Below are 26056 nucleotides of genomic sequence, written 5' to 3'. Positions count from 1 at the left end.
AGTGCTAATCAAGCCCTCACCTACTCCGGTGTGCGTTCCATGTTCAGATACATTCTCTGAAGTGCTAATGACATCACTTCCGGGTGCTTTATGTAGTATGTGTTCCATCGTGTAGTACGAACAACACAGCCCCGCGTCAATTCTGGTCGCTGCTCTTGATTCCATTTCATACGATGACTCGTGTTCCACTGACTGGACCGCATACAGTGATTCTTAAAAAGATGGCGAATGACACTCACATGTATTCCCCACACACAAGGTAGAGCCAAATCCGGTACCTACTAAACACGAGTGTATATGTGTGTGTGTATATATATATATATATATATATATATATATATATATATATATATATATATATATATATATATATATATATATATATATATATATATATATATATATATATATATATATATATATATAATTTGCATCAAGATTCAGATCATAGAATAAGCTCTTATATAGGTCCTTTCCAAAGGTAATTATTGATGGTTAACTTATTGATGCAATAAAAATTAAAATAAGTAAGGGAACCTTACACTAGAAAATGGAATACAAATAATGCAGAAAAAGATACGTATGAGAATGGATATACAGATATTATCCCCTAACATGGATCATGCAAAAACATGTAGTAATATGCAGTTAAATCAGGATCGCTCAGAGAATTCTTGGGGACAGGAACACACAACCAAAAAAAATACTCACAGAGAGATCTAAATACACCAAGTACCTAGGAGTATGGATTTTGGCTATTCATTAAATGAAAACAATTTACCGTAAATTACCTAACAACGCACGAAGTGACATAAGAAAGTGAATAATTTTTTTTTCTTTGAGTACTGTAAAGAGGTAGGGCCAGGTGACAGTATCGAAAGCTTTTTCGATGTCTAACGCTAAGACCAGAAGTGGCTTCTGAGTGTTATTTGCTGAATGGATGACATTGAGATTTCTTCGTATGTTATCAGGGCCCTGTCTCATAGGAATAAAGCCTACTTGATCCTGATGAATCAGTGAAGGGAGAATTTTGTTTAGTCTATCCGTAATGAGTGAAGTAAATATTTTTAAGTCAACATTTAGTAAAGATATGAGCCTATAGTTTTTAACTGATAAGAGGTCTCGTTTTGGTTTGGGTATAACGGTGACATGGGCGACATAGAACTCAGGAGGCATTTTCGAACCCAGAAGGAGAGCGTTACAAAAATTTTTGATGTGGGGCATGAAGAGATTTCCAAACTTTTTATAGTATAGGGCTGAAAGACCATCCGGTCCAGGGGCTTTACCTGCTTTTAGTTTTTTAATTATTAAATTGATCTCTTCTGGCAAGATTTCTGATTGAAGCTGTTGCGCTATCGGCTCCGTAATTTTGGGGAGATTTATGTCCTGTAGGAAGGTATTTAAAAGATTAGTGGGGGGAGCTGGAGGAGAGGAGTATAATTTCTGATAATATTCTTGAAAGACTTTGTAAATGTTCTCGGGATAAGCTGATATGTCCTGTATTATCTTTGATAGAGGGTATGGTGTTAATATATTCTCTCGCTCGTAATTGGCGTGCTAGCATTCTGGAGGGCTTGTTTGCCTGCTTATAGAAAGTGGCTCTGGTCCATGACAGGGCTTTTTCCGTTCTATTAGTAAGGATGACATCCAACTGTCTTTTAACGTCGTGAATTTGCTTTGTTAGGTAGCGGGATGTAGACAGTTGGTTTGCCTGTTCTAATTTAAATAATTTGGTTTCTAGATTATTCTGGAGTTCAGTTCTGCTTTTTTTACGGTGGGAGGCAATTTTAATTAGAGAGCCGGTGATAAACTTTTTATGAGCCATCCAAATGTTCCCTGGTGTAGAGTCATTGATTGCGTTAGTTTGGAAAAAAAGCTTTAAGTCCTCAGTTATTTGAGAGGATATTGTAGGATCTGTGATCAGTGACTCATTTAATCTCCATTTAAAAAGGTTGGAGGTGGTGATGTCAAATTTAAAAACGGATAGGACGAGGTCATGGTCCGACCAGGTCGATGAGACATGGCGAGAGTATAGGACCGTTGTGAGTGAATTTGCAGTCGTTATTTGTAGATCTATTCGTGAATATGATTTATGGACTGGTGAGAAAAACGTGTATCCTCTTGTAGGCCCATTCATTTCCCTCCATATATCTACCAACCTGTTCTCACTCATCATATGCAAAAAATTTTTCCTGTCGCCCTTGGGAATGTCAGATCTGCGCGCCGAACTGCTGTCCAGGCTCGGGTTCAGGGTCAAATTAAAGTCTCTGCACCAAACTAGGTAGTGGTATGAGAAAAGGGATATTTTTGAAATTATCATTTTAAATACTGTCAGTTGGGTAGTGGCGGGGAGGTAACTATTTATAATACAGAAGTTTTTGCCCTGTAGAGTCCCTTCTAAAATAATGAACCTGCCCTCTGGGTCAGAATACGAGTCAGTTAGGTGAAAGGGAAAGGAATTTTTGAGAAATATGGCCACACCCCTAGTTTTGCGGTCCCATGAAGCTAAATAATGGCGAGTGTATTTGGAATCGAAATACTTGGGTGAGGAAGTGGAGGAGAAGTGAGTTTCTTGTAGGCACAGGATGTCAGGTTTGTGCTTATGGTAGTCCAGAAAAGCTTTTTTCCGTTTGATAGGGGAGTTCAACCCTCTCACATTGTGGGAGATTACCCTACACATGATTAGGCATATATTTACCGCTTAGAGACCTGTTGAGCTGGGCGTTGGTCCATCTCAGCCAGTGATGGCGCCTCCGTTGATGATGAAAGAACTGACAGCGATGTGTAAGTCTAAGGGGAAACAGTATGAAAGAGACAATACAGGGGAAAACAGACATATACAACAATACGAACAAGTAGATTTGGGCCGTGGGCCCATAAAGTATGGCGATCCAGAAAGCCATAATATAAAGCTTACCAGAAAACACCAGAATTTAGGCAACATGTGGTGTACCCGACGCCTAACCCATTATAATGCAAGACCCTCCCAAGTTATAACGGTGAAGGGGGGAGGGGATTTAAGAGAGGGGGAGAGGAAAAAAAAAAAAAAAAAAAAATGGGGGAGGGGGGGGGGGGGGGGGACAAGAGTACAAGAGTACAAGGTAAGTATTTTTTAGGTAGGTTAGGGCCTATCTAGATAAATTCGGAACCGGAAGGATAATCTATGTTGTTATTATATAACATAGACAAACCCACGAAGCGCGGCAAATCCAGCAGTAGGCTGTGATGTGGCATCAAGACCAAATCAAGTGCTCAGTTAATCATCAGCTGCCAGTCAAGTAATTCGCGTGCGTTGGCTCCTAGTTATGGGAGCATTTTGCCAGTCCTTGGCCGGACGTGGTTTTCTTTGTGGTTGTGGTGGCAGGGAATCAGCAAATGGCAATCCAGCTTTTTCAAGGGCCTTTTTGCCTTCTTCTAGTGAACGGCATATGTGAAGCTCATTTCCCAGAGTGAAGGTTAGAGAAAATGGAAAGCCCCAACGGTATTTGACTTGTGCCGTTTGTAATGCTGAGGTGACTGGCTTTAGGGCTCTTCTGCGGAACAGTGTGGTAGGGGCAATATCAGAAAAAAGACGTACAGAGTCTGGTAGGCCAGGTAGTGTGGAGAGTGGTCTAGCAGCATTTAAGATAAGGTCCCTGGTTTCCTCATATTGCATTTTGAGGACTACATCTCTGGGAATGTCTGGGGCTCTCGGCCTGCCCAGGGCCCTATGAATCCTTGTGATGTGCATCAGAGAGGGATCCACCTCTGGTAAGAGAGCTGAGAACAGTGTGGCAATTGTGTCTTTTAATGCTGTGAAAGACTCTGGCAGACCACGTACCCTGATGTTTCCTCTGCGTGACCTGTTCTCTAGATCTTCACTCCTTAGTTCCAGGTCTATTATACGGTCCGCATGTAGCTTGAGGGTCTCCTGGTCCTCCTCTAAGGCCTCTGCTGTGGCGTCCATCTTCTCTTCAAGGTGTGTTGTGCGCTGGATAATGTCCTGCAGCTGGATGGTAATGCTCTGCATAGCGGTGGAGAGCTCAGAGCGAAAAGTCTCCTGGAGGGTTTTAGTTAACGCTGCAGTGTCAATGACAGCGTCTCCTCCGTTATCTGAGTCCTCCTCGCCAGCTCCTGCGCTGAGCTGCGGGGATGGGGTGGGAGCAGGGATAGTTGCGGCGGCCATTTTAACAGTGCCGCTGCCCGCCAAGAGCTCTGTTATCGAGCGACCCACCGGCTGGCTAGTTCCCCCCTTTTTGGGCATTATCAGTCGCCGGACTCACGGGCACGAGGGGCGTCTGCTCGTTATGAAATCCTCCCAGTTCCGGTGCTCGGCGAGGGTTAAATCAAGCGCCGGGCTGCGGAGCTCAGCAAAGCGCGTCTTGCTCCATCAGAGTCCGCGCATGCGCCTTGATGCGTTTTTTTATGCGGTTTTTAGTGCGTTTTTTTATGCAGTTTTCTGGGAAGTTTTTTTAGGGTTAAAATGGTTGAAAATACCCTAACCCTACCCCTAACCCTACCCCTAACCCTACCCCTAACCCTACCCCTAACCCTAACATTACCCCTAACCCTAGTTCTGACTGTAGTGGGGGGGGGGGTAAAAATTATTTATTTTATTATTGTTACTACCTATGGGGGTGATAAAGGGGGGGGGGGGGTCATTTACTTTTTTTTTTATTTTGATCACTGTGAGGTTATCGCAGTGATCAAAATGTGCCTGGAACGAATCTGCCGGCCGGCAGATTCGGCGGGCGCACTGCGCATGCGCCCGCCATTTTGGAAGATGGCGGCGCCCAGGGAGAAGACGGACGGACGGACGGACGGACGGACAGCGGGAGGCCCGGTAAGTATAAGGGGGGAGATGAGGGCACGGGAGGGGGGTGGAATCGGAGCATGGGGGGGTGAGATTGGGGCACGGGGGGACAGCCACACTCCGCCCACGCACTTCCTGCTGCAGCGGTTCTGCACCACAAACCGCAGAAAACCCGCAGATATTTTTTTCGTCTGCGGGTTTTACTGCGGGTTTGACCCTCACAATGGAGGTCAATGGGTGCAGAACCGCTGCAGTTCCGCACAAAGAAGTGACATGGTCCTTCTTTTTTACCGCAGCTATTCAGCGCGGCTTTTTTAGTGAATTTCCGCATCATGTGCACAGCGGTTCCTGTTTTCCATAGGGTACATTGTGCTGTACCCTGCATGGAAAACAGCTGCGGACCCGCATCGGCAAAATCGCGGCGGTTCCGCAGTAAAAAACGCATTGTGTGAACATGGCCTTAAAGGTGAAAAGTGGTGCAGCATAGAGGGAAAAGAGTCACGTCCTGCGCCCGACGAGCGCCGTTTCGCCTTACAGCTTGTTCAACTTCAATAAAAGATTTTGGATAAAAAAGGATTGTGAACACCACAGCAGTGTTTTTTATACTTTATATACTCTACTTCGTTAAATAAGATTTGGTTCAGGTGATCACCTAATGAGAAGCACATTAAAGGGAACCTGTCACCCCGAAAATCGCGGGTGAGGTAAGCCCACCGGCATCAGGGGCTTATCTGCAGCATTCTGTAATGCTGTAGATAAGCCCCCGATGTTACCTGAAAAAGGAGAAAAAGACGTTAGATTATACTCACCCAGGGGTGGTCCCGCTGCTGGTCAGGTCGGATGGACGTCTCCGGTCCGCCCCGGCGCCTCCTATCTTCTTTCCATGATGTCCTCTTCTGATCTTCAGCCACGGCTCCGGCGCAGGCGTACTTTGCTCTGCCCTCTTGAGGGCAGAGGATAGTACTGCAGTGCGCAGGCGCCGGAAAGGTCAGAGGCCCGGCGCCTGCGCACTGCAGTACTTTGTCTGCCCTCAACAGGGCAGAGCAAAGTACGCCTGCGCCGGAGCCATGGCTGAAGATCAGAAGAGGACGTCATGGAAAGAAGATAGGAGGCGCCGGAGCGGACCGGAGACGCCCATCCGACCTGACCAGCAGCGGGACCGCCCCTGGGTGAGTATAATCTAACGTCTTTTTCTCCTTTTTCAGGTAACATCGGGGGCTTATCTACAGCATTACAGAATGCTGCAGATAAGCCCCTGATGCCGGTGGGATTACCTCACCCGCGATTTTCGGGGTGACAGGTTCCCTTTAAGTAGAATGAGGGGTACTCTTGTTGGAATTCACCTGACACTGGAATGGAATGGCTGTCAGACATGTAGAGAAACTAATTTTTATAAAACTGTGAAGCGGTCTCCTAATTTTTGCCAGACAATTACTATATAATTGTCTAAGGGTCACCTCCATCTTTCTGTCTGTCTGTCACAAGATATTCATTGGTCGCGGCCTCTGTCTGTCATGGAATTCCAAGTCGCTGATTGGTCGCGGCAAAACAGCCACGACCAATCAGCAACGGGCACAGTCCGGAAGAAAATGGCTGCTCCTTGCACCCCGCAGTCAGTGCCCGGCGCCCGCATACTCCCCTCCAGTCACCGCTCACATAGGGATAATGCCGGCGGTAATGGACTGCGTTATGCTGCGGGTAACGCACTCCGTAACCGCTGCTATTAACCCTGTGTGTCCCCAACTTTTTAGGCTACGTTCACATTAGCGTCATGCGACGCAGCGTCGTCGACGCACGACAACGCATGCGTCATGCGCCCCTATCTTTATCATTGGGGACGCATGCGTTGCGTTGTCATGCGTTTTCGGAAAAACGCACGACGCATGCGTCGTTTCAATGCACCTGGGTGGCGTCTGAGACGCTACATGTTGCATTTTTGTAGCGTCTAAAAAACGCACGCGTCGCACTTGCGTCGCTCGTGCGTCGTCATTGCGTTTCAATTTCCCATTGAAACCAATTGACAACGCACTTGCGTCGCGTGTGTGCGTCGTGCGTGCGTTGTGCGACGCATGCGTCGTTAAATAAAATTAAACAAAAAAGTGTCTAGACAGTGTCTAGATAGTGCAAACAGTGATAAAAACATCCCCCATATATAAAGAAAATGTTTGGATTGTTTGTCACTTCTGCTGCAGGCTACACATCAGGCTACACATTTGACCAGACTGTCTTTTCATCCGCTGTCCAGAGATGTAAGTATAGAATGATTCTCTGCATTTTCTACATGTTTTTTAAAATTGTTTTTGCAAGTTGTGTATTATATTCTGCACTGTGGTTGTTTAAAGATATTGTGGTATTTTTAGTCTGGCTGTGATGTATGGCGTTGTATAGGATGGCGTTTCATTGTCTGCGGCCTTGATTATTGTTCTTTCCAGGTTAGATTTTTCTTTTCCATTTATTGGTTTGGTGGTGTTTTTTTGGATTCAGTTGTGATGTTTTATTCTTGCGTTATATGAATTTTATTGTCTCCGGCCATGTTGGTTTTATTGTAAAGTATGGTAGTGTATAGAATGATTCTGCGCCCTTTTATTAAATGTAATATTTTTTATTGCAAGTTGTGTATTATGTTCAGCACTGTGGTTGTGTAAAGACATTGTTGTATGTTTCTGGTTGTGATGTATGGCGTTGTATGGCCTTTTTTTGTATCCGTCCCTGTTGGATTTATTGTAAAGTATAGTAGTATAGAATGATTCTGCGCCCTTTTATTAAATGTAATAATTTTTATTGCAAGTTGTGTATTATGTACTGCACTGTGGTTGTGTAAAGACATTGTTGTATGTTTCTGGTTGTGATGTATGGCGTTGTATGGCCTTTTATTGTCTCCGGCCCTGTCGGTTTTATTGTAAAGTATGGTGTGATATTAACGTTTCTGCCCTTAATTTTTGTGGGTTGTTAATTTTTTCCTTTTAAAAATCTATTGTGTTTTTTGGGTTGCTCCGTGCATACTGTACATTTTAAAAAAAAAAAAAAAAAACTCTCTTTTGGGATTAAGACATAGGGTCTGTTGTATATTTGTTTTGTTATCTTTAGGCTTTTGTTTACTCTGGCATTGGGTTGTCTCTGCCATTGTTTCTTTTAATCAATGTGGCAGTGTTGTTTGCTCAGCGTTAGTTCAGTTGGAGTGCAATGTTCTTTGTGGTTGAAATGTAAATGTTTTTTTTTTTTTTTATATTGCTGTATTGTGCCTAGGAGCATAGGATAAATGTTATTTTGTTCTTTATTTCAGAATTGCATTATGGCCAGCGATTCCAGCAACACCCCACCGCTGAGGAGTCCGGTGAGTACATGATCTACTGTTGCTTACTATTCGCTGTCATTTGTAGATGGGTCACTCAACTTTTTGTAAACTATTTTGCAGGCTTCTTCAAGTGAGGAGGAGAGCCAGGAGGAACAGAGGGAGCAGGAGCAGAGACCACGGGGCCAAGCTGTGGTTGCAGGACGGCGAGTAAGTTTTTATGTCAAACCTATTCCTTTTTTTTCTTTAATTTTTTTTGTTTTTGCGGGTATGGGGGGTGGTGGGAGGGGGGGGAGGTGGTAGGTGGCGGTGAAGGAGGTAGGGACAACATTTTTTATCTTTCAAACATTAATATTTTACATTTATTCTAGGTTTCACAACGGGCCCATGATGACCCGCTGGATATTGACAGAATGGTAGCAGCCATAGAGGAACGGGACCCGTTGTGGGACAGCCGTGACCCCCGGCACGCGGACCAGGGCGTGTTGCGCTGTTTGTGGATTGAGGTGGCACAATCGCTGTGGGATGGCTTCGACAGCGCTTCCCCCACGGTCCAAACTAAATTTCGTAAGTATTTCCAAAATGCTGCTGTGACCCATCATGCCAGGATTACACAACCGTCTGTGATGTCTTCTATTGGGATTGCACACGGTTGCGTGATCGTTTCCAATATTTTCTCTAAAACTTATATATTTTTTTAAAATTTATACACAGTTAAACAATTGAAGACCAGATGGCGCTCCATGAAGGACCGTTTCAAGAGGGGCCTGAAAAAGGAGGGACAGATCCGTAGTGGTGCTGCAGCTTCAAGGACCTCTGTGTACAAATACAACCGTATATTGCAGTTCTTGCGACCGGTCCTTGACAGCAGAGAGTAAGTATAGTACCTATGCACACACCTAGTTTTTACAACATGCATATTCACGTCCTATATTCCAGCCACGTAGCTTATTGCCCAGCCATTTATTTTGGCAAGTACGAAGTATAGAAATGAAGAAAAAAAAGCAAGCTCACCGAGGCGTGAAAAGTAAAAAATACATACTTTTATCCACTTCAATCATAAGCAGAGGATGAAACATCAGCACAATACAATAGACACTATCTACGCGTTTCAGGTGACAGGGAACATCAGACCTGAAACGCGTAGATAGTGTTTTTATTGTATTGTGCAGATGTTTCATCCTCTGCTTCTGATTGAAGTGAATAAAGTATTTAGTTTTTACTTTTCACGCCTCGGTGACCTCGAATTTTTTGTTCATTTCTGGTCTTCTCACGCTTGACACAGCTGCTCCGTGCTCTGAGCCTTCTGGGATTACTACAATGGTGAGCTTGACTTACTATTTATTTCCCTGAAATCAGAAGTATACAGAACACAGAAAGATAGTAGATTGGCCATGCCCGGGCAATATTTCATAGTGAAGTAGTATAGTGCCCATCCAGGTGTATCCCAGTTTTTTTTACACACAAAAACTTAAAATATAATAGACACGGCATACCTTCTACTGCAAGGCAGGTTATGTTCCCATGGTTGCCTAGCTCGCAGGACCTGTGATGACGTCTCGGTCACATGACCGTGACGTCATGGCAGTTCCAACGATAAGCGTAATTGTCGGGCGTTACAAACCGCAACCCTGGGTGACAATTTATAAATCAATAAATGCTTTTTTTTTTTAATATTGATGCGGCATATGCAGTGTCAATATTAAAAATAGGTTAATATTAACGGCGGCAATGGATACCGCCGGTAAAGTTAATTAATGATGCATGTGAAATGTTATATTTAGTATACTAATGGTTTCTTTATGTTTTCACAGAACACACAACAGCACCCGCGAGACTGTCCGACCCTCTGGAGCGGTCCTTCGTGAAGCGCCATCTGACCCGTCGCAGCCATCCCACAGCGAGAGCAGGTCTGCACCACCACAATCTGGCGAACCGGCAGCCGGTCCATCAGATGTTCCCCTGGCCGAGGCCTCTGTCGCACCTTCCTTCGGGTCTTCCCGACAGCGTCAGAGGGCCTCGGACAGGGCGGTCCTGCCCGAATTTTTACATTTGAGCACCGTATTCCAGAATGGTTTCAAGGCGCTGTGCGATAAAATGTCCAATATCGACCGGCGTCTTGAAAACATCGAATCGGAGCTCTCGAGGCCGGCCAAACATTTTTTTAGTGCCATTCACAAGGGCATGGTTGAACATCTTACGCCGGAACTCCAGATTTCGGTCATGCAGGGCTGCAACAACACATATGTCACTGCTCTGCAGCAGGCTCAGGTCATGCAGTCAGCGACTACAGTGCCCGCAGTACCATCGCTGGCTGCCATGACTCCGACTCCTGCTGCAGAGCACCACCACAGAGCTCCGCGTGCCGAGGGCCACCGCCACCACAGAACAGAGTCCCAAAGTTCTGCTCCTGCCAGGCCTTCAAGGGCACACAGACGGGAAGCCGACCCACACCCAGAGGGAGAGAGGAGGAAAAAAAAAAGAAAACTACGACAAGCACTACAACCTTGGCTATGGCTGCTCCCAAAACAACCACCAGTACACAGCCTGGGTTGACCCGGAGCACACCAAGTACCCAGCCTGGGTCAACACGGAGTACACCCAGTACCCAGCCTGGGTCTACAAGGAGTACACCTAGTACACAGCCTGGGTCTACCCGGAGCCGGAGTAGCCAGCCAAGGACACTGGTCGTCCCTCCTCCTCCCTCACCTCCTGCTTTGGCAGTCTCGCCACCGTCAACTGGCTGGATTGATGTCGGCATCCCGTCTAGTGTCATAGACTATGCTGCTTCCTCCCCCTCGTCCTCCTCCTCGGTCTCCTCAACACCTCCCAAAAGTGGGGTATATCAATCCCCCTTAATTGCCGACATAGATACCCCTTAACATTTCCCATTTCTTTTTTTTTTGTGTGTCCCTAATAAAATTATTTTTTTTATTAATAGTGAGTTTTTATTGTCTCAAATAAAGTTTGCACCAAATCACACCGTGCGCCGTATACACAAATCTTGTGTTTGTAACACCTGATGTGCAATGTCTGACAATATTTTATAATTTTTTTTTTTTTTCATTTTTTTATATGGCTGTCGCACATTGTACTATGAGATGTTACAAACACAAACAGCATTGCTCAATATATCAAGTTTAAAATGTACCATCACACAACGATTTCAGTAACGATATAGTTGTTTTTTGTGTGTTACCAACGTTATCTTTTCTGAAATCGTACAACGATTAGGCCCCTGCTGTGAGATTTTTGGTGTCAGCGAATGATTAGGAATTTTTTGGGGTAACTGATCACACGCTGTCATTGTTGGATCGGCGTGTTTGACACCGATCCAGCGATGTCTTTGTTTTAAACAAGGTATTATTGGGTTACTAGCGCAGTGTTTTAAACACTCAAATAAGTGAACAATACCCCCCAAAAATTAAAAAGGTGTCAACCACGTCCCTCACCGTCATCTTTCCGCAGTGACTGACACTGTGATTCCCGCCCGTAAAGCAGAGCACACCGTTGACTTAATAATAAACGCTGTGCTGTGCTTTAGGGCTGGCACAGTACGGAAAGCTGACGGCGATGGACGTGTCACACACCGGAATGTAAGGTTTTTTTTATTTTTTTAAATTACATTAACAATGGTAAACGGGAAAACATCGTGATTGCGGCCATGCGCTTCATAACATTACCCAGATTACACGGGGACTTGCTCTTTTTTTGGTTGCTGGAGAGCTGTCTGTGTGACAGCTCTCCAGCAACCACGCGACGACTAAACAACGATCACGGTCCGGTCGTATCACTGGTCGGTATCGTTGGTTAATAGTTTTATTACGGTACCTTAAGAATATTGGTCAGGTGAGGTGGTAGCAATGTTCACAGTGTCGCCACTATTTGACTCTGGACGAATTCCAGCATCCTGAGTGCAATAGTGTTAACTCTGTAGAGTTTTGCAAACATGATCGTCTCCCTCCTTGTCAAGCCAGGTTCCATATGCAAATAGTCTGCAAGATTAAAAATGGTTGACAAGGTGGGAGCCGATCATGTTATACGTCAAAACTATGGAACACACGGCTGAAATATTTTTTTGTTTTGTCACAGTCCATTTGGGTACTGGTGCTCACATCAATTTTGTGGGACACACAATACTTTACATAACATTGGATTTTACAATTTGATTACTATGGAAAAACATATGTGAGATTTGTTTTGTGAAAACGGAAAGGCACAGGAACTTTATTTCAAAACACAACGCATTAGACAATAAGGGGACATTATAACAATAACCTTACATAGGATGGTAAAATGACATGGACTACACAGTGTTTACATGACATCATAATACCAAGATGAATTAAACCATTTGATCTTGCCATGAAACACTGCCAACATCTGAAACAAAGTATGCAGCAAATTGGTCCGTCATATGAGCAATCTCCACAGTTGTCCGCAGAGGATGATCTTGATAATCAGGCAATGGATTTGGTATGGGTTCATCGAGTTCCACGTTGACTCTCTCTTTATCAATAATAAAATTGTGGAGAACCACACACGCCTTCACCACCTCATCCACTGTCTCAATTTTAAAATTTATAGCGGATCCTAAGATACGCCATTTTGGAGACAAGGATTCCAAAGGCGCACTCCACAGTTCTTCTGGCCCTGGACAGTCTATAATTAAAAATACTTTTGGTGCGGTCCAACCCCCGACTGGAGTACGGTTTAAGTAGGTTGCCACTCATTTGAAAAGCCTCATCCCCAACCACAACAAATGGCAGGGCCGGGCCTTCGGTGTTGGGAAGAGGTCGTGGCTGGGGGAAATTAAAATTGTTATCGTACAATCTTCGGCCCATATCAGACTCCTTAAATGTCTGTGAATCATTTGCACGGCCAAATGCTCCAATGTCCACAGCGAGAAACCTGCAGTCCGCACCTGCAATTGCCATGAGCGCGGTGGAAAAGTATTTTTTATAATTAAAAAACAGAGATCCACTTCTTGAAGGCTTGGTAATCCTAATGTGCTTCCCATCCACGGCTCCAATACAGTTAGGGAAAGAACACACTTGTTCGAATTTTTGGGCGTTGGCCTGCCATAATTCTGTTGTAGGGATGGGTAAAAATTCCTCCCGGAGGTTGTCCCACAATGCGCGGCATGTGTCGGCAATAATACCAGAAAGTGTGGAGACTCCAATCCTAAACTGGAAATGCAGTGATCTCAAGGTCTCTCCGGTAGCAAGGAAACTGATAAGAAGAAAAATAAATAAATGTAATTAATTAAATTGTTATGAAAGAATTTTTCATTCTTATTAATTACAATACCCCACCCCACAAAACCAAAACACGTTACTTTAAAAAATGGCAAGAACATATAAAAAAATGGCAAGAACATATAAATGGCAAGAACATATAAATCCTTCACATTGCATTACGTACCGTAGAGTCACCAGCAGACGTTCCTCGGGGGAAATCGATTTACGGAGCTGCGTGTCCTGCCTGGAAATGTTTCCTTCCACCAGACGCAGCAGATATCGGAAGCTGTTTTGTGACATCCTGGTGTATTCAAAGTACTTCTCCTGGTTCTCATTTAATTCGCCAAACAGACAATGGTAGGCTCCACGACTCTCTCGTACTTCCACTATAGGGTGTAGCCAAAAACGCCGACGACTCCTTCTCCGTAGTTTATCTCTTTTCCTCTGTTCATGACAGGCAATAGCATAAGCAATAGCAAGGGCTAATTCCAGCTCCATATTGAGGTAGATACTCTCCATGGGACGCTCCATCTTGATGCTGTATGGTTGGAAATAATCTATGCCGGGGTATATATACCACAATTACATTATACCCACCCTCATCTACCCATTGGTGGCATTATCTAGTGTCTAGACACTAGACCCACCCTCTTCTATTCATTGGTGGTATTATCTAGTGTCTAGACACTAAATTGTGTGGAAAGATAACATCATTGTTTGACAACGCATGCGTCATAAAACGCTGTGTTTTTTGGGAAAACGCAAAAAAAAACGCACAAAAAACGCTGCGTTTTACGACGCATGCGTCAAAAATGGTGCGTTTTTGCGTGCGTTTCCGTGCCGTCGTACGTTGCGTCGGCGACGCTGCGTCGCATGACGCTAATGTGAACGTAGCCTTACTATTGATGCTGCCTATGCGGCATCAATAGTAAAATAATGTAATGTTAAAAAAACAAAAAACCTGCTATTCTCACTCTCCGTAGTCCGACGAGCCGCTCGCCCCGGCCGCCATCTTCCGTTCCCAGCGATGCATTGCGAAATTACCCAGAAGACTTGGCGGTCTCGTGAGACCGCTAAGTCATCTGGGTAATTTCGCAATGCATCCTGGGAACGGAAGATGGCGGCAGCCGCACGCCTATCACCGGAGCTTCGGTGGATCCCAGGGGGTGAGAATATAACTGTTTTTTATTTTAATTATTTTTTTAACAGGGATATGGTGCCCACACTGCTGTATACTACGTGGGCTGTGTTATATACTGCGTGGGCTGTGCTATATATTACGTGGCCACTGTTATATACTACGTGCGCAGTGTTATATACTACGTGGCTGCTATATATTACGTCGCCTGTGTTATATACTGCGTGGCTGCTATATACTGCATGGGCTGTGTTATATAGTACGTGGCTGTGTTATATACTGCGTGGCCACTGTTATATATTGCGTGGCCTGTATTAATGCCTCGGGTATTCTACAATATGTATGTATATAGCAGCCACATAGTATATAGCGCAGGCCACATAATATTTGTCTGCTATATACTACATTGCTCCTATATACTACGTGGCCTGTGCTATATACTATGTGGCTGCTATATACATACATAAATACATATTCTAGTATACCCGATGCGTTAGAATCGGGCCACCATCTAGTAGAGATAGATATATATATATATATATATATATATATATATATATATATATATATATATATATATATATATCTGTATCTATCTCTTTTGCATAAAATGCCATCGGCCACAGTTTTCGGCACTGTACATGAGAAGGGGGTTACATACAGGGTTATAGATATCGTTTATAGTAAGCAGGTTTACAGTGACAGACTGGTACAGAGGGAGAGGACCCTGTCCTTGCGGACTTACATTCTATGGGATAGTGGGGAAGAGACAAAAGGTAGGTGCGAGGCGGTGTCTCTGGCGATGGTGAGGCGGCAGAATGGTTATTGCAGGCTGTAGGCTTTCTTGAAGAGATGGGTTTTCAGGTTCCATCTGAAGGAGCCGAGGGTGGTGGATAGTCGGACGTGTTGAGGCATGGAATTCCAGAGGATGGGGGTTATTCGGGAGAAATCTTGGAGGCGGTTGTGTGAGGAACGAATAAGTGTGGAAGAGACTAGGAGGTCTTGGGAGGATCGGAGATTACGTGAGGCAAGATATTGGGAGATGAGTTCAGAGATATAGGGATTGGACAGGTTGTGGGTGGCTTTGTAGATCAGTGTTAGTAGTTTGAACTGGATTCGTTGGGGAATGGGGAGCCAGTGGAGGGATTTGCAGAGGGGAGAAGCAGGGGAGTAGCGAGGAGAGAGGTGGATTAGCCGGGCAGCAGAGTTGAGGACAGACTGGAGTGGTGCAATAGTTAGCGGGGAGGCCACAGAGGAGGGTGTTGCAGTAGTCGAGGCGGGAGATGATGAGGGCATGCACAAGAGTTTTGGTAGATTGTGGGCTGAGGAAGGAACGGATTCTGGCAATATTTTTGAGTTGGAGGCGACAGGAGGTGGCAAGAGTTTGGACGTGCGGTTTGAAGGACAGGGCAGAGTCGAGAGTTACCCTGAGGCAGCGGATTTCAGGTGCGGGAGAGAGCGTGATGCCGTTTACCATAATAGATAGGTCAGGTAGGGGGGATACGTGAGATGGGGGAAAGATGATGACTTCGGTTTTGTCTACATTGAGTTTTAGGAAGCGAGAGGTGAAGGAGGAGGATATGGCTGACAGACACTTTGGGATTCTGGACAGCAGAGAGGTGACATCTGGGCCAGAGAGGTAGATCTGTGTGCCATCTGCATACAAGTGGTACTGGAAGACGTGGGACTTTGAGTTGTCCTAGGCCAAGAGTATAGATCGAAAAAAGTAGGGGCCCTAGGACAGAGCCCTGAGGGACTCGAACAGAGAGAGGGCGGGATGAAGAGGTGGTATGGGAGTGGGAAACGCTAAATGTGCTATCGGAAAAGTATGAGGCAATCCAGGACAGGGCAAGGTCTTTGATGTCAAGGGAAGAAAGAATCTGTAGCAGTAGGCAGTGATCGACTGTGTCGAAAGCAGAGGACAGGTCAAGAAGGAGGAGGATGGAGAACTGTCTGTTAGCTTTGGCTGTGAGTAAGTCATTAGTAATTTTTGTCAGGGCAGTTTCGGTGGAGTGGTGGGGGCGGAAGCCAGATTGGAGGTTGTCAAGGAGAGAGTTAGATGGGAGGTTATTAGGGAAGGGCAGAGGTCTGGTATATGGAGTGGTTGGGGTGATGGAACTGTAAAGGTTAGCCTTGTTTGGTCGATCTTGTTTATGAAGTAGGTGGCAAAGTCCTCGGAGGAGATGAGGGGAGTTGGAGGTGGCAGTGGTGGGCGGAGGGGGGAGGTAAATGTGCTGAATAGTTGTTTTGGGTTGTAGGATAGTGAAGATACAAGGTTAGTGAAATAGGTCTGTTTAGCGGAGGTGAGGGCAAATTTGAAGTCAAATGTAGCTTCTTTGAAAGCAGTGAAGTCGTCTGGCAGGCATGTTTTCTTCCAACGCCGCTCCGCAACCCTGGATGCTTGTCGAAGTTTTTTTGTGAGATTGTTATGCCAAGGTTGCCTATTGGTTCGTTGCACTGTGCCATGCATGAGGGGGGCGACTAAGTCTATGGCTGATGTGAGGGTGGAGTTATAGAAAGCGGTGGCACTGTCCGTGTCATGGAGTGAAGATATTGAGGACAGGGGTAGGAGAGAGTCTGTGAATGTCTAGGTGTGCGAGGTTTCTGCGAGGGTGTGGTAATGGCTGGACATGGGATGCAGATGAGGAGGACAAGGATGAGAAGGTGAGTAGATGGTGGTGAGATAGGGGGAAGGGAGAGGTTGTGAGATTAGATAAGGAACAGAGGCGGGTGAAGATGAGGTCTAGTGTATGTCCGTCTGTGTGGGTGGCTGTGGAGGGCCACTGAGTGAGTCCAAAGGATGAAGTAAGGGCCAGGAGCTTGGAGGGTGTCAGTAGGGATATTAAAGTCACCCATGATGATGGTGGGGATGTCAGCAGAGAGAAAGTGAAGGAGCCAGGTGGAGAATTGGTCGATGAAGGCAGTGGCTGAGCCCGGTGGTCGGTATATGACAGCCATTTGGAGATTGGAGGGAGAGTAGATACGGACAGAGTGAACCTCGAAAGAAGGGAGGATAAGGGAGGGTGGGGGTTGGATAGGGTGGAAGGAACAGTTTTTAGAAAGGATACCCACTCCTCCACCATGTCTGTTGCCAGAGCGAGGAGTGTGGGTAAATTGGAGGCCACCGTAGCTCACGGCGAGGCCGTGTCAGGGGGCGTCAGCCAGGTCTCAGTGAGGGCCAGGAAGGAAAGGTTGCGGGAAGTAAAGAGATCGTGGATCACATGGAGCTTGTTGCATATAGAGCGGGCATTCCAAAGTGCCCCAGAGAGAGGAAGCAGGGGGTTGGGGGTCAGTGGCACAGATTTTAAGTGTGAGGGGTTGCGATAGTTTCTCATAGTGTGAGAAGGATAGGGGTGAGGACTAGTGATGAATGAGGCGAGGGGGGGGGGGGTGCAGGATTGGGGGATGTGTTGCCAGCAGTAAGAATAAGCAAAGAAGCAGGTGGGTGAAGGAGAGTGATTGGCTTATATTATATTTTGGTGGTAGAGGTCTGATGTTATAGAGCAGGTCTGCAGATGAAGCGAGGTGGGGGTAAGAGAGAGGGGGAGATAGTTATGTGGTTTGAGGGTGCAAGGGTATGGGGTTAGTGGAGGAGAGTGAGGATTAGTGGAGAAAAAACAGTGGGGGAAATGTGAGCATGGTTAAAGAGCAGGGGAGAGAAAGAGAGGCAAGTAAACTTAGAAGACAGTGTTTTGTCTTACCGTCTGCCGATTTCTGGACTATTTCTGGTATATTTCAGATGACACACTTAAAATATGTCACTTGAAATTATGTCACATCTGACAAGTCAAATCTGACCCACACCATGCAACTTATACCATTCAAATGACCAAGAAATGAGGCCAGGTGAGATAGGGAGGGGAGGAAGGAGGTGGAGAATAGTCCACAACAGGAGACCATGAAAAGGACACTTATGAAAAGGACACCGCTGCACAGAGGCCATACGGAGTTGAGTATCTTTGTTGCCTCATTATAGTTGAATGGATATCTCGGTGGATTTATCTCTGTCACGTCACTCAAACATTTATATGGAAACCCTAATGTAAGTGCTCAGCGTAGACTGAAGGATAAATGTGATCCCGAACGTTATGTAAAAAGTAACCACTCAGATCCATCATCTGTCAATGGAAATATAGGGGCTTCCATGTTACTGGTAGCACCAAGTCTCCAAAAGCAAAATGTCTCCTCACCTCTCAAAAGAAATTCAACAACTTCTGTGCTGCCAAATTTAAATGCCCCGTTCCCATCAGTGCTCCACAGTGTACCTAAACCACATATAGCGTCCACATGTTTGACATTTCTGAAGCGATGAAAGCCCGCATGTCTCCAGAAGCATGATATCACAGGGTTACCGCAACAGAGAGGAGCCAGAAGACTGCAGCGTCTGATGCTCCTACTCCTGCACTGAAAAGAAGCACTTCTCTATCTTTTTAAATGGTGTTTATTTATTTTGACAGAACAGGGGTTTATCTGCCATGTTGGATACTTTGGGTGTATGAGCTCTCAGCTGAGCTTGGTTAGCAACTCCCATCCCCTTTATAATCTGGGTCCTGTTTCAAACCCAATATCAGAGCTAGTTTTTGCTGCATGGCTTGGTGGAGAGGTGTTAATATGAGGAGTTTTGGAGGAGTTATCTGTGACTGGTGCGTGTTATGTAAGTGTGATAAATCCCTTCCTTCCTCTTACTTTGGTTATTCCCCCGTTCTTCACTCCCTGGTGTATTCCTCTGTTATATGTGAGTGAATAGTTGTATGCTTGACATTTCAGTTTACCCTGGTTTATGATGCTTTATTTGTTGGGTTAGTGTACTGCGGTGCACAGTAGAGCCCCTCTTCCCTGGCTGGGGGAAGAGAACAGACAGAGGGCTGATTCAGGAAATAAGATATATATATATCTTATATAAGGCAAGAGTGGAAGCCCCGGAATCTTCATCTTCAGAAATATCCTGGGTAATATGACGAGCTAGGGCGCCTCTTAGAGGTAAAAGCAGGGAAGGAGTCCCTGGTCCCGAGTCACACAACAGCTGAGTCGTGACACATGAGCTGGGCATAATATACTGGTCATTATAAGGTATTGGTAACTACAGCGTACTGGTAACTGCAATGGCAGTTGGCAATTTTCACTTGGCAATGTTCATTGCTGCTTGTTTCTGGTAAACATTCATGGAGTCTAAATCGTCACTACACCAGTAGATAAATTCCCAAAGGGGCATAATTTCCAAAATGGGGGCACTTGCGGGAGGGATTCTGCTCTTCTAGCACTTAGGGGCTCTGTATATAGAGTCCGCAAATTATTCTAGGAAAATATGTGCTCCAGGAGGCAGTCTTTTCCGTATGGCTAAGCATTACTGTACAGCTATATATGTGGTATTGCCACGTTCAGTAGAAATTGTGGGACACATTATGGTGCCATTTTTATCCATTTATCCTATGTAAATGTAAAATCTTCGTCTTGTGCTAAGACGAAATTTTGGTGGTAAAATTGTAATTATTTTTTCTTCACTGCCAAATAATATAAAATTCTGTGAAACACCCGTGGTGTCAATATGATCACTGCACTACTAGATGAATTTGTTGAGAGGTGTAGTTTGTAAAATGGGGTCACTTATGGGGGGTTCTGCTGTTCTTGCAACTGAGGGACTCTCCCAGTGTCATGGCAACCACAAACCATTACAGTAAGGCTATGTGCATACATTCAGGATTTTTCGTGTTTTTCTGCCGTTTTCCGTGGGGAAAACGCTTTAAAAATGCATACATTAAGCATCCCATAATTTGTAATGCATTCTGCAATTTTTGTGCACATGATGCATTTTTTCCGCAAAAAACGCATCGCGGTAAAAAACGGAGCATGTTTATTAATTTTGCGGATTTTTAACGTTTTTCCCGCTATTTAATGCATTGAGAAGCTCCGGAAAAAAATGCGCAAAAAACTCATGCGGATTTCCTTCAGAAAAAGTTCGGTTTTGTTCAGGAAAATTCTGCAGAAAATCCTGAACGTGTGCACATAGCCTAAAATCTGCACTATAGTATGGCGCTCCTTCCCTTCTGAGCTTTGCACTGTGCCTGAAAAATATTTCCCGATTGCATGTAGGGTATTGGTGCACACAGGAAAAAATGGACCTGTTTATTGTAAAAAAAAAAAAAAAGCCTTATTAGCCCTTATAAAAATAAAAAATTGGGGGCTAAACAACGTCTTAGTGGTAAAAATGTAATTTATTCGTTCTTCTACGCTCACTGGTATAAAATTCTATGAGGCACATGTGGTGTCAATATGTTCACTGCACCCTTAGATAAATTCATTGGGGAGTGTAGTTTGTAAAATAAGTTCACATATGTGGGGTTTCTGTTATGGCACCCTCAAACCATTCCAGCAAAATCTGAACTACAATATGGTGCTTCTTTCCTTCTGAGCTTTTCACTGTGCACTGTGCCTAAAGAAATAGTATTCCCCCTCTGTCAGAGCCTGAGAGCAAGGATGAGGTTTCATTGCCATACAATTACAGACAAAAAAATCCATTTACCTGTGGCCAAACATTTGTGTGGTCCAGGACACAACATAGACAATATGAAAGCTGTCATTTTGAAAGGCAATTTCAAATCACAGAAACATCACAGGGTCTGGGAATACAAATTCATCACCATCTTTGATTCTGTTCACACAGAACTCAATTTCCTCAAAAACAATGAAGGCACTACCAGCCCTTTGATCTCACATGCATATGTGGTCCATAAAATTTCACACCACTTGTCTAATCTTACCTAATTAAGAATTCTCTTTAAGCTCAGTTTTTGTCTATTTAAATGTCCATGTATCACACCTTGCCTGTGCTCTATACTGTATATAATTGGGTTTCCTCAAATATCATGTTATATCAGGATGATGAAGAGACGTAAGCAGTCTCGAACGCTTGCTTTGTAACATCATTCACTTTATTTTGTTAGCCATTAAAAGGTATTACACCCACAAGATTCCTATTTTGTTTCTCCCACTGAGGGCACTCTATATCTTTTTTTTTTTCTACTGGCTAACACGGTACCAAACCATTTTTTTCCCTTCCCCCATGACCGCACACCTGAAAGAGGGGATCTGCTCAGTCAGGAAAGGAACCCTACTGAAAATAAACGGGCGGTACCTCTGTCACTTCAGTTGGGTTTCCTGTCCTGACAGGGACCGTCGTGCTGAATACTGCGGAAGATTTTGTCCTACTTACCCACTCTCGTCCTGGCGTGGAAGAACAGGCAGGACCTGTGCGCTGGTCCTCGGGTGCCGGAAGCGGCGTCCGCGGGTCCTCTGGGCCTCAGCGTCCGAGCAGCCGTCTATGCAGCATGGTTGGGTGTCCAGGGCTCCTCCGTGGCTGCCGTGCTGCCCTCTGCCAGCATCCAGAAGCTCCAGACGCTTCCTGGTCGCACGTCTGATGTCCCGTGCAAGGCACGCTGGGAGTGGGCGTGCACATGTGATGTCAGGGGCGGGCACCGGATCCAAGATGGCGACGCCCATGAATAAAACCCCGGCTGGCAAAAAGGATCCCGATGGCGTGGTAGAGGGGGCGAGGGACGATTATTGGGTGCTGGAGGAGGCGGTGAGTGCAGTGGATCCCTCATAAATGGGGGATGACCACAGAAGAAGCACTCCTGCCAAGAACTTAACCATGGAAGTGGGACCGCATGAGCCACAGCAGCCGCCATCGCAGCAGCAGCAGCAGGACCTCGTCAGATGCCTTGCGGAGCCACCAGCATTCCAGAAAAAGTCGCTGCTCGAGTGCTATGAGTGGCAGTCGTCCTGTCCGGTAAGACTCCTCGGCGTCCAGGAGGGACGCTGTACGTGCATCTGACTAGCCTCCAAAACCGGTACCCTTGACTGACAGCGGTGGTGAGTGATCTACGTGAATGTCACCTTATGGTAACTGGGTCCATTTTTCTGCTTGATCACTAGGGGTTGAGGAAGTCTAGCGGTAAAACAAAGAACAGAGTATGTGCCCTTTGCAAAGACCCGCTTGCAGTTCAGTGGCAGAAGGATGTCTGCGCTAACTGCATCAATAAGATCATACAAGAAGAAACCCCTAATTTCTCTAGTCACCTTCCACGACGGCATATGGAGGTTGTCTCTTTGCCCTAATGGGGAACAGGAAACACAAGAGAGGTTAAAAGTACCTCCCACCTCCCATTCACCAGTGTCTTTCCTGTTCCCCATGGGACAGGGAGAGGTTCCATATGCTGTAGTGGCCGGTGGCTACAGTCATTCTTCAGGGTCTTACCTGTGTTTCAGTCGGGCAGCTGGGGTCGCCTTGTGCCTCTCCGTGGGCTGCTCCCGTCGTCCTGCTTGACAGGTACCTCGGGACCCTTCCCGGCCTTCCTGCGCCCCCGCGAGGGTAAAGCAGGCCGGGATCCCCAGCCGGGATCCTCTCTGAGCTTCCCGGCTTCCTCCCTCCATGCTGCTCGGTTCGGCGTTCCGGAAGTGACGTCAGCGGTCGCGCGCGCGTCACTTCCGGTTTTCGTATCTCCCTGAAGCCGGCTCTTCCGGGTTTCGCCGGCGGCGGTGTCGGTGCCAATGGCGTCCCACACGTGGATCCTGGAGGAGGAGGGGAAAATCCTATCGCTGGAGGCAGGTGCTAGGAGACCTACTCCATAAAAGCCTGCTGAACCACCACTGAAGGTAAGACTATAATCTCTTCAGTATGGATGGTTCTTTGTGCCCTGCTTCTGCAGAGCCCAGCGCTACCCCTGCTACTGTGAGTATGCAGGGTCTGGATCCGGGAGGTAGTTTTTCTTAGGGTTAGCTCCTCATTCTTCTCTCCCTCTCTGTTTCAGGGAGAAAAGTCTGCCCCTAGAGCTGCTATTAGGAAGAAGTGTCCGGTCTGTTCTGCAAAGCTCCCTCCTACATGGGATAAAAAACTGTCAGCCATGCACTGACAAGATAGTAAAAGCCGAGCAACCATCCCTTCTAGATGAGATACGCTCTCTTGTTAAACAGGAGGTACAATCTTCCTTGGCAGCCTTCACACCTCCACCCCCGCCTCCGCCACCACATTCCCCAGCTAAGAAGAGGAAGATTCAGGTCGTTGAATCGGATTCGGATTCAGACCACTCTTTTTCTTCATCTGCTGGCTGGGAAGATCCAGCATCCCCTAAGGCTGAGGTCAGGAAATACCTCTTCTCCTCAGATAATATTGAGGACCTGGTGTCTGCTGTTCGTAACACCATGGGGCTTGAAGAGGAAACTGTACCACAGTCCATACAGGATCATATGTTTGGTGGGCTCAGATCGGAGAAAAAGGCAGGATTCCCCGTTCATGCAAATGTTATTAATATGATTGAGCAAGAGTGGGAACTCCCTGAGAAGCGCCTTGGTATGTCTTCTGAGATGAAACATAGATTTCCTCTAGAAGGTGACCTTGTCAAACTCGACATTCCCAAGGTGGATGTGCAGGTGGCCAGAGTCGCCAAAAGAACTGCTCTCCCCTTTGAGGATGCGTCGCAGTTGAAAGACCCTATGGATAGGAAGATTGAGAGTCTCCTGAAGAAATCATGGGAGTCTTCTTCTTCTGTCCTCAAGGCTAATATTGCCTCTACCTGTGTAGCGAGGACCCTTTCCTGTTGGCTGGAGAAATTAGAATCGCACATTTCTCAGGGTACCTCCAGAAGTGAGATGTTGGATTCTCTCCCTATCTTACTTAAGGCTACTGGGTTTCTGGCGGATGCTTCTCTGGAATCCGTTAGAATTGCCGCCAGATCTTTAGTGCTCTCTAACTCTGCCAGAAGAGCCCTCTGGCTTAAATTATGGAGTGGTGACATCACGTCTAAGGCCAAGTTATGTGCCATCTCCTTTAAGGGAGACTATGTGTTTGGTCCAGCTTTAGACGACATTTTGGATAAAGCGACCAACAAGAAAAAGGCGCTCCTGGAGCAAAAACAACCAAGAAAATGGTTTTTTCGTGCCCCACTGTCTCAGCCCTCTCAGCGGAGGGGTAAAGGCAAGACCGGCAGGTGGAGCTATGCTAAAGGCAGAGGGAAAAATATCTTTGTCCCCAAACAACAGCAGCAGCAGCAACAGTCATTCCAGCAAGATAAACAATGACTCCGACCCGATGGGGGGAAGACTCTCAAAATATGTGGATCAGTGGGAAAACATCACCAGCTCCCACTGGGTCCTCAATGTTATCAAGGAGGGCCTATTGATCGAGTTAACTTCTCCCCCCCCTCAGGGTCTAAAGATTACCACCCTCTCAATGAGGGATCACAAACTGCTAACTCTGGGTCTCAGAGACCTTTTAAGATCAAATGTGATCTCCCCAGTTCCACAGTCAGAATGGGGTCAGGGACATTATTCCCGTTTATTCCTGGTACCAAAACCATCAGGGGAAGTACGTATCATCATAAATCCAAAGGGTCTGAATCAACATGTAAAATATCGAAGATTCAAGATGGAGTCTGTAAAATCAGCCATTCCTTTAATACATCAGCACGCCTTTATGGCGACAATCGACCCGAAAGATGCGTATTTTCATATCCCTATTCACCCGAGACACAAAAAATATCTCAGGTTTGCGATTCAGGGGAATCATCAGGTGGAGCACTATCAGTTTGGAGTCCTTCCCTTCGGCATCTCATCAACTCCGAGAGTGTTCTCCAAAGTAATGGCGGAAGCCGTGTCATTCATTCGGAGACAAGGGGTTTGTATAGTGCCTTATCTGGACGATCTGCTGATAGTGGCTCCCACCAAAATGACCCTGGTGTCTCATGTATCAACCACATTAGAGATATTGAAGTCTCTGGGTTGGATACCGAACATAAAGAAATCCCAGCTTCAACCCTCAAAAACCAGAAAGTTTTTGGGAGTAATACTGGACTCGGAAAAACAGATGTCCTTCCTTCCAGAAGATCACAGACTACCATTAGTAGTAAAGGTCAAGAAATACAGGGAGATGAGATCTCCCACACTCCGGGAAGGAATGTCACTATTAGGCTCCATGACAGCCTGCATTCAGTCGGTGGCTTGGGCTCAAGCCCACTCAAGAATTCTCCAGACCCATGTGCTAGACAATTGGGATGGTCGTCCTGGCTCTTTAAACAAGAGGATTCACACTCCAGGTCGAGTGAAAGCATCCTTAACGTGGTGGATGAAGTCCGAAAAACCTTCGCAGGGGTGTGAGTTGGATTCAATTCCCGTTAACCACAATCAAATCAGATGCCAGCAATAGAGGCTGGGGAGCCATGATAAATCATGTTCCTTATCAGGGTCTTTGGGACCCGTCAATCAGAGAGAGATCATCAAACTTCCGAGAACTCAAAGCTGTGGAAGAAGCTCTCCTTGCAGCAAATCATCAACTCTCTGGACAACATGTCCAGATATACTCGGACAACATGACCACGGTGGCTCACATCAGGCATCAGGGCAGTACAAGATTCACCAGCCTAAAAAATATCTCTGCTCGAATCTTTGCCTGGGCCGAGAAACATTTACTGTCCCTGACGGCAACTCATCTAAAAGGTACTGCCAATTTTCAGGCAGATTATTTGAGCCGACAGGATATTCACCCAGGCGAATGGAGTCTGGATCGGCAAACTTTCAACTTTCTGGTAAACAGATGGGGTCTC

At 45.8% G+C, this 26056-nt stretch overlaps 2 protein-coding genes across 2 annotated transcripts in view; both read left to right on the top strand.

Annotated features, from left to right (window-relative positions):
* The window catches only part of PGAP1 (post-GPI attachment to proteins inositol deacylase 1), a 1319879-nt gene that overhangs the window by 270349 nt on the left and 1023474 nt on the right, over positions 1–26056 (top strand). The window lies entirely within an intron of this gene.
* On the top strand, positions 7113–10991 carry LOC138644904 (uncharacterized). Its single transcript, XM_069733826.1, has 5 exons — positions 7113–8126; positions 8208–8294; positions 8456–8651; positions 8799–8958; positions 9899–10991. Exons 1-5 carry the CDS (start codon positions 8052–8054, stop codon positions 10638–10640), a joined length of 1260 nt encoding a protein of 419 aa, XP_069589927.1. The 5' UTR covers positions 7113–8051; the 3' UTR covers positions 10641–10991.

The sequence above is a fragment of the Ranitomeya imitator genome, chromosome 7 (assembly GCF_032444005.1).
Source record: "Ranitomeya imitator isolate aRanImi1 chromosome 7, aRanImi1.pri, whole genome shotgun sequence".
NCBI lineage: Eukaryota > Metazoa > Chordata > Amphibia > Anura > Dendrobatidae > Ranitomeya > Ranitomeya imitator.
The sequence above is the reverse complement of the archived record's forward strand: the minus strand, read 5'-3'. Positions and strand labels throughout refer to the sequence as shown.

Bases quoted from the DNA above. Each gene is read 5' to 3' on its own strand.
- LOC138644904 (XM_069733826.1), top strand. From the start codon at position 8,052: ATGTTATTTTGTTCTTTATTTCAGAATTGCATTATGGCCAGCGATTCC. The intron at 8,295-8,455 runs GTAAGTTTTTAT...CATTTATTCTAG, and splicing joins CTGTGGTTGCAGGACGGCGA to GTTTCACAACGGGCCCATGA. The intron at 8,652-8,798 runs GTAAGTATTTCC...ATTTATACACAG, and splicing joins CACGGTCCAAACTAAATTTC to TTAAACAATTGAAGACCAGA.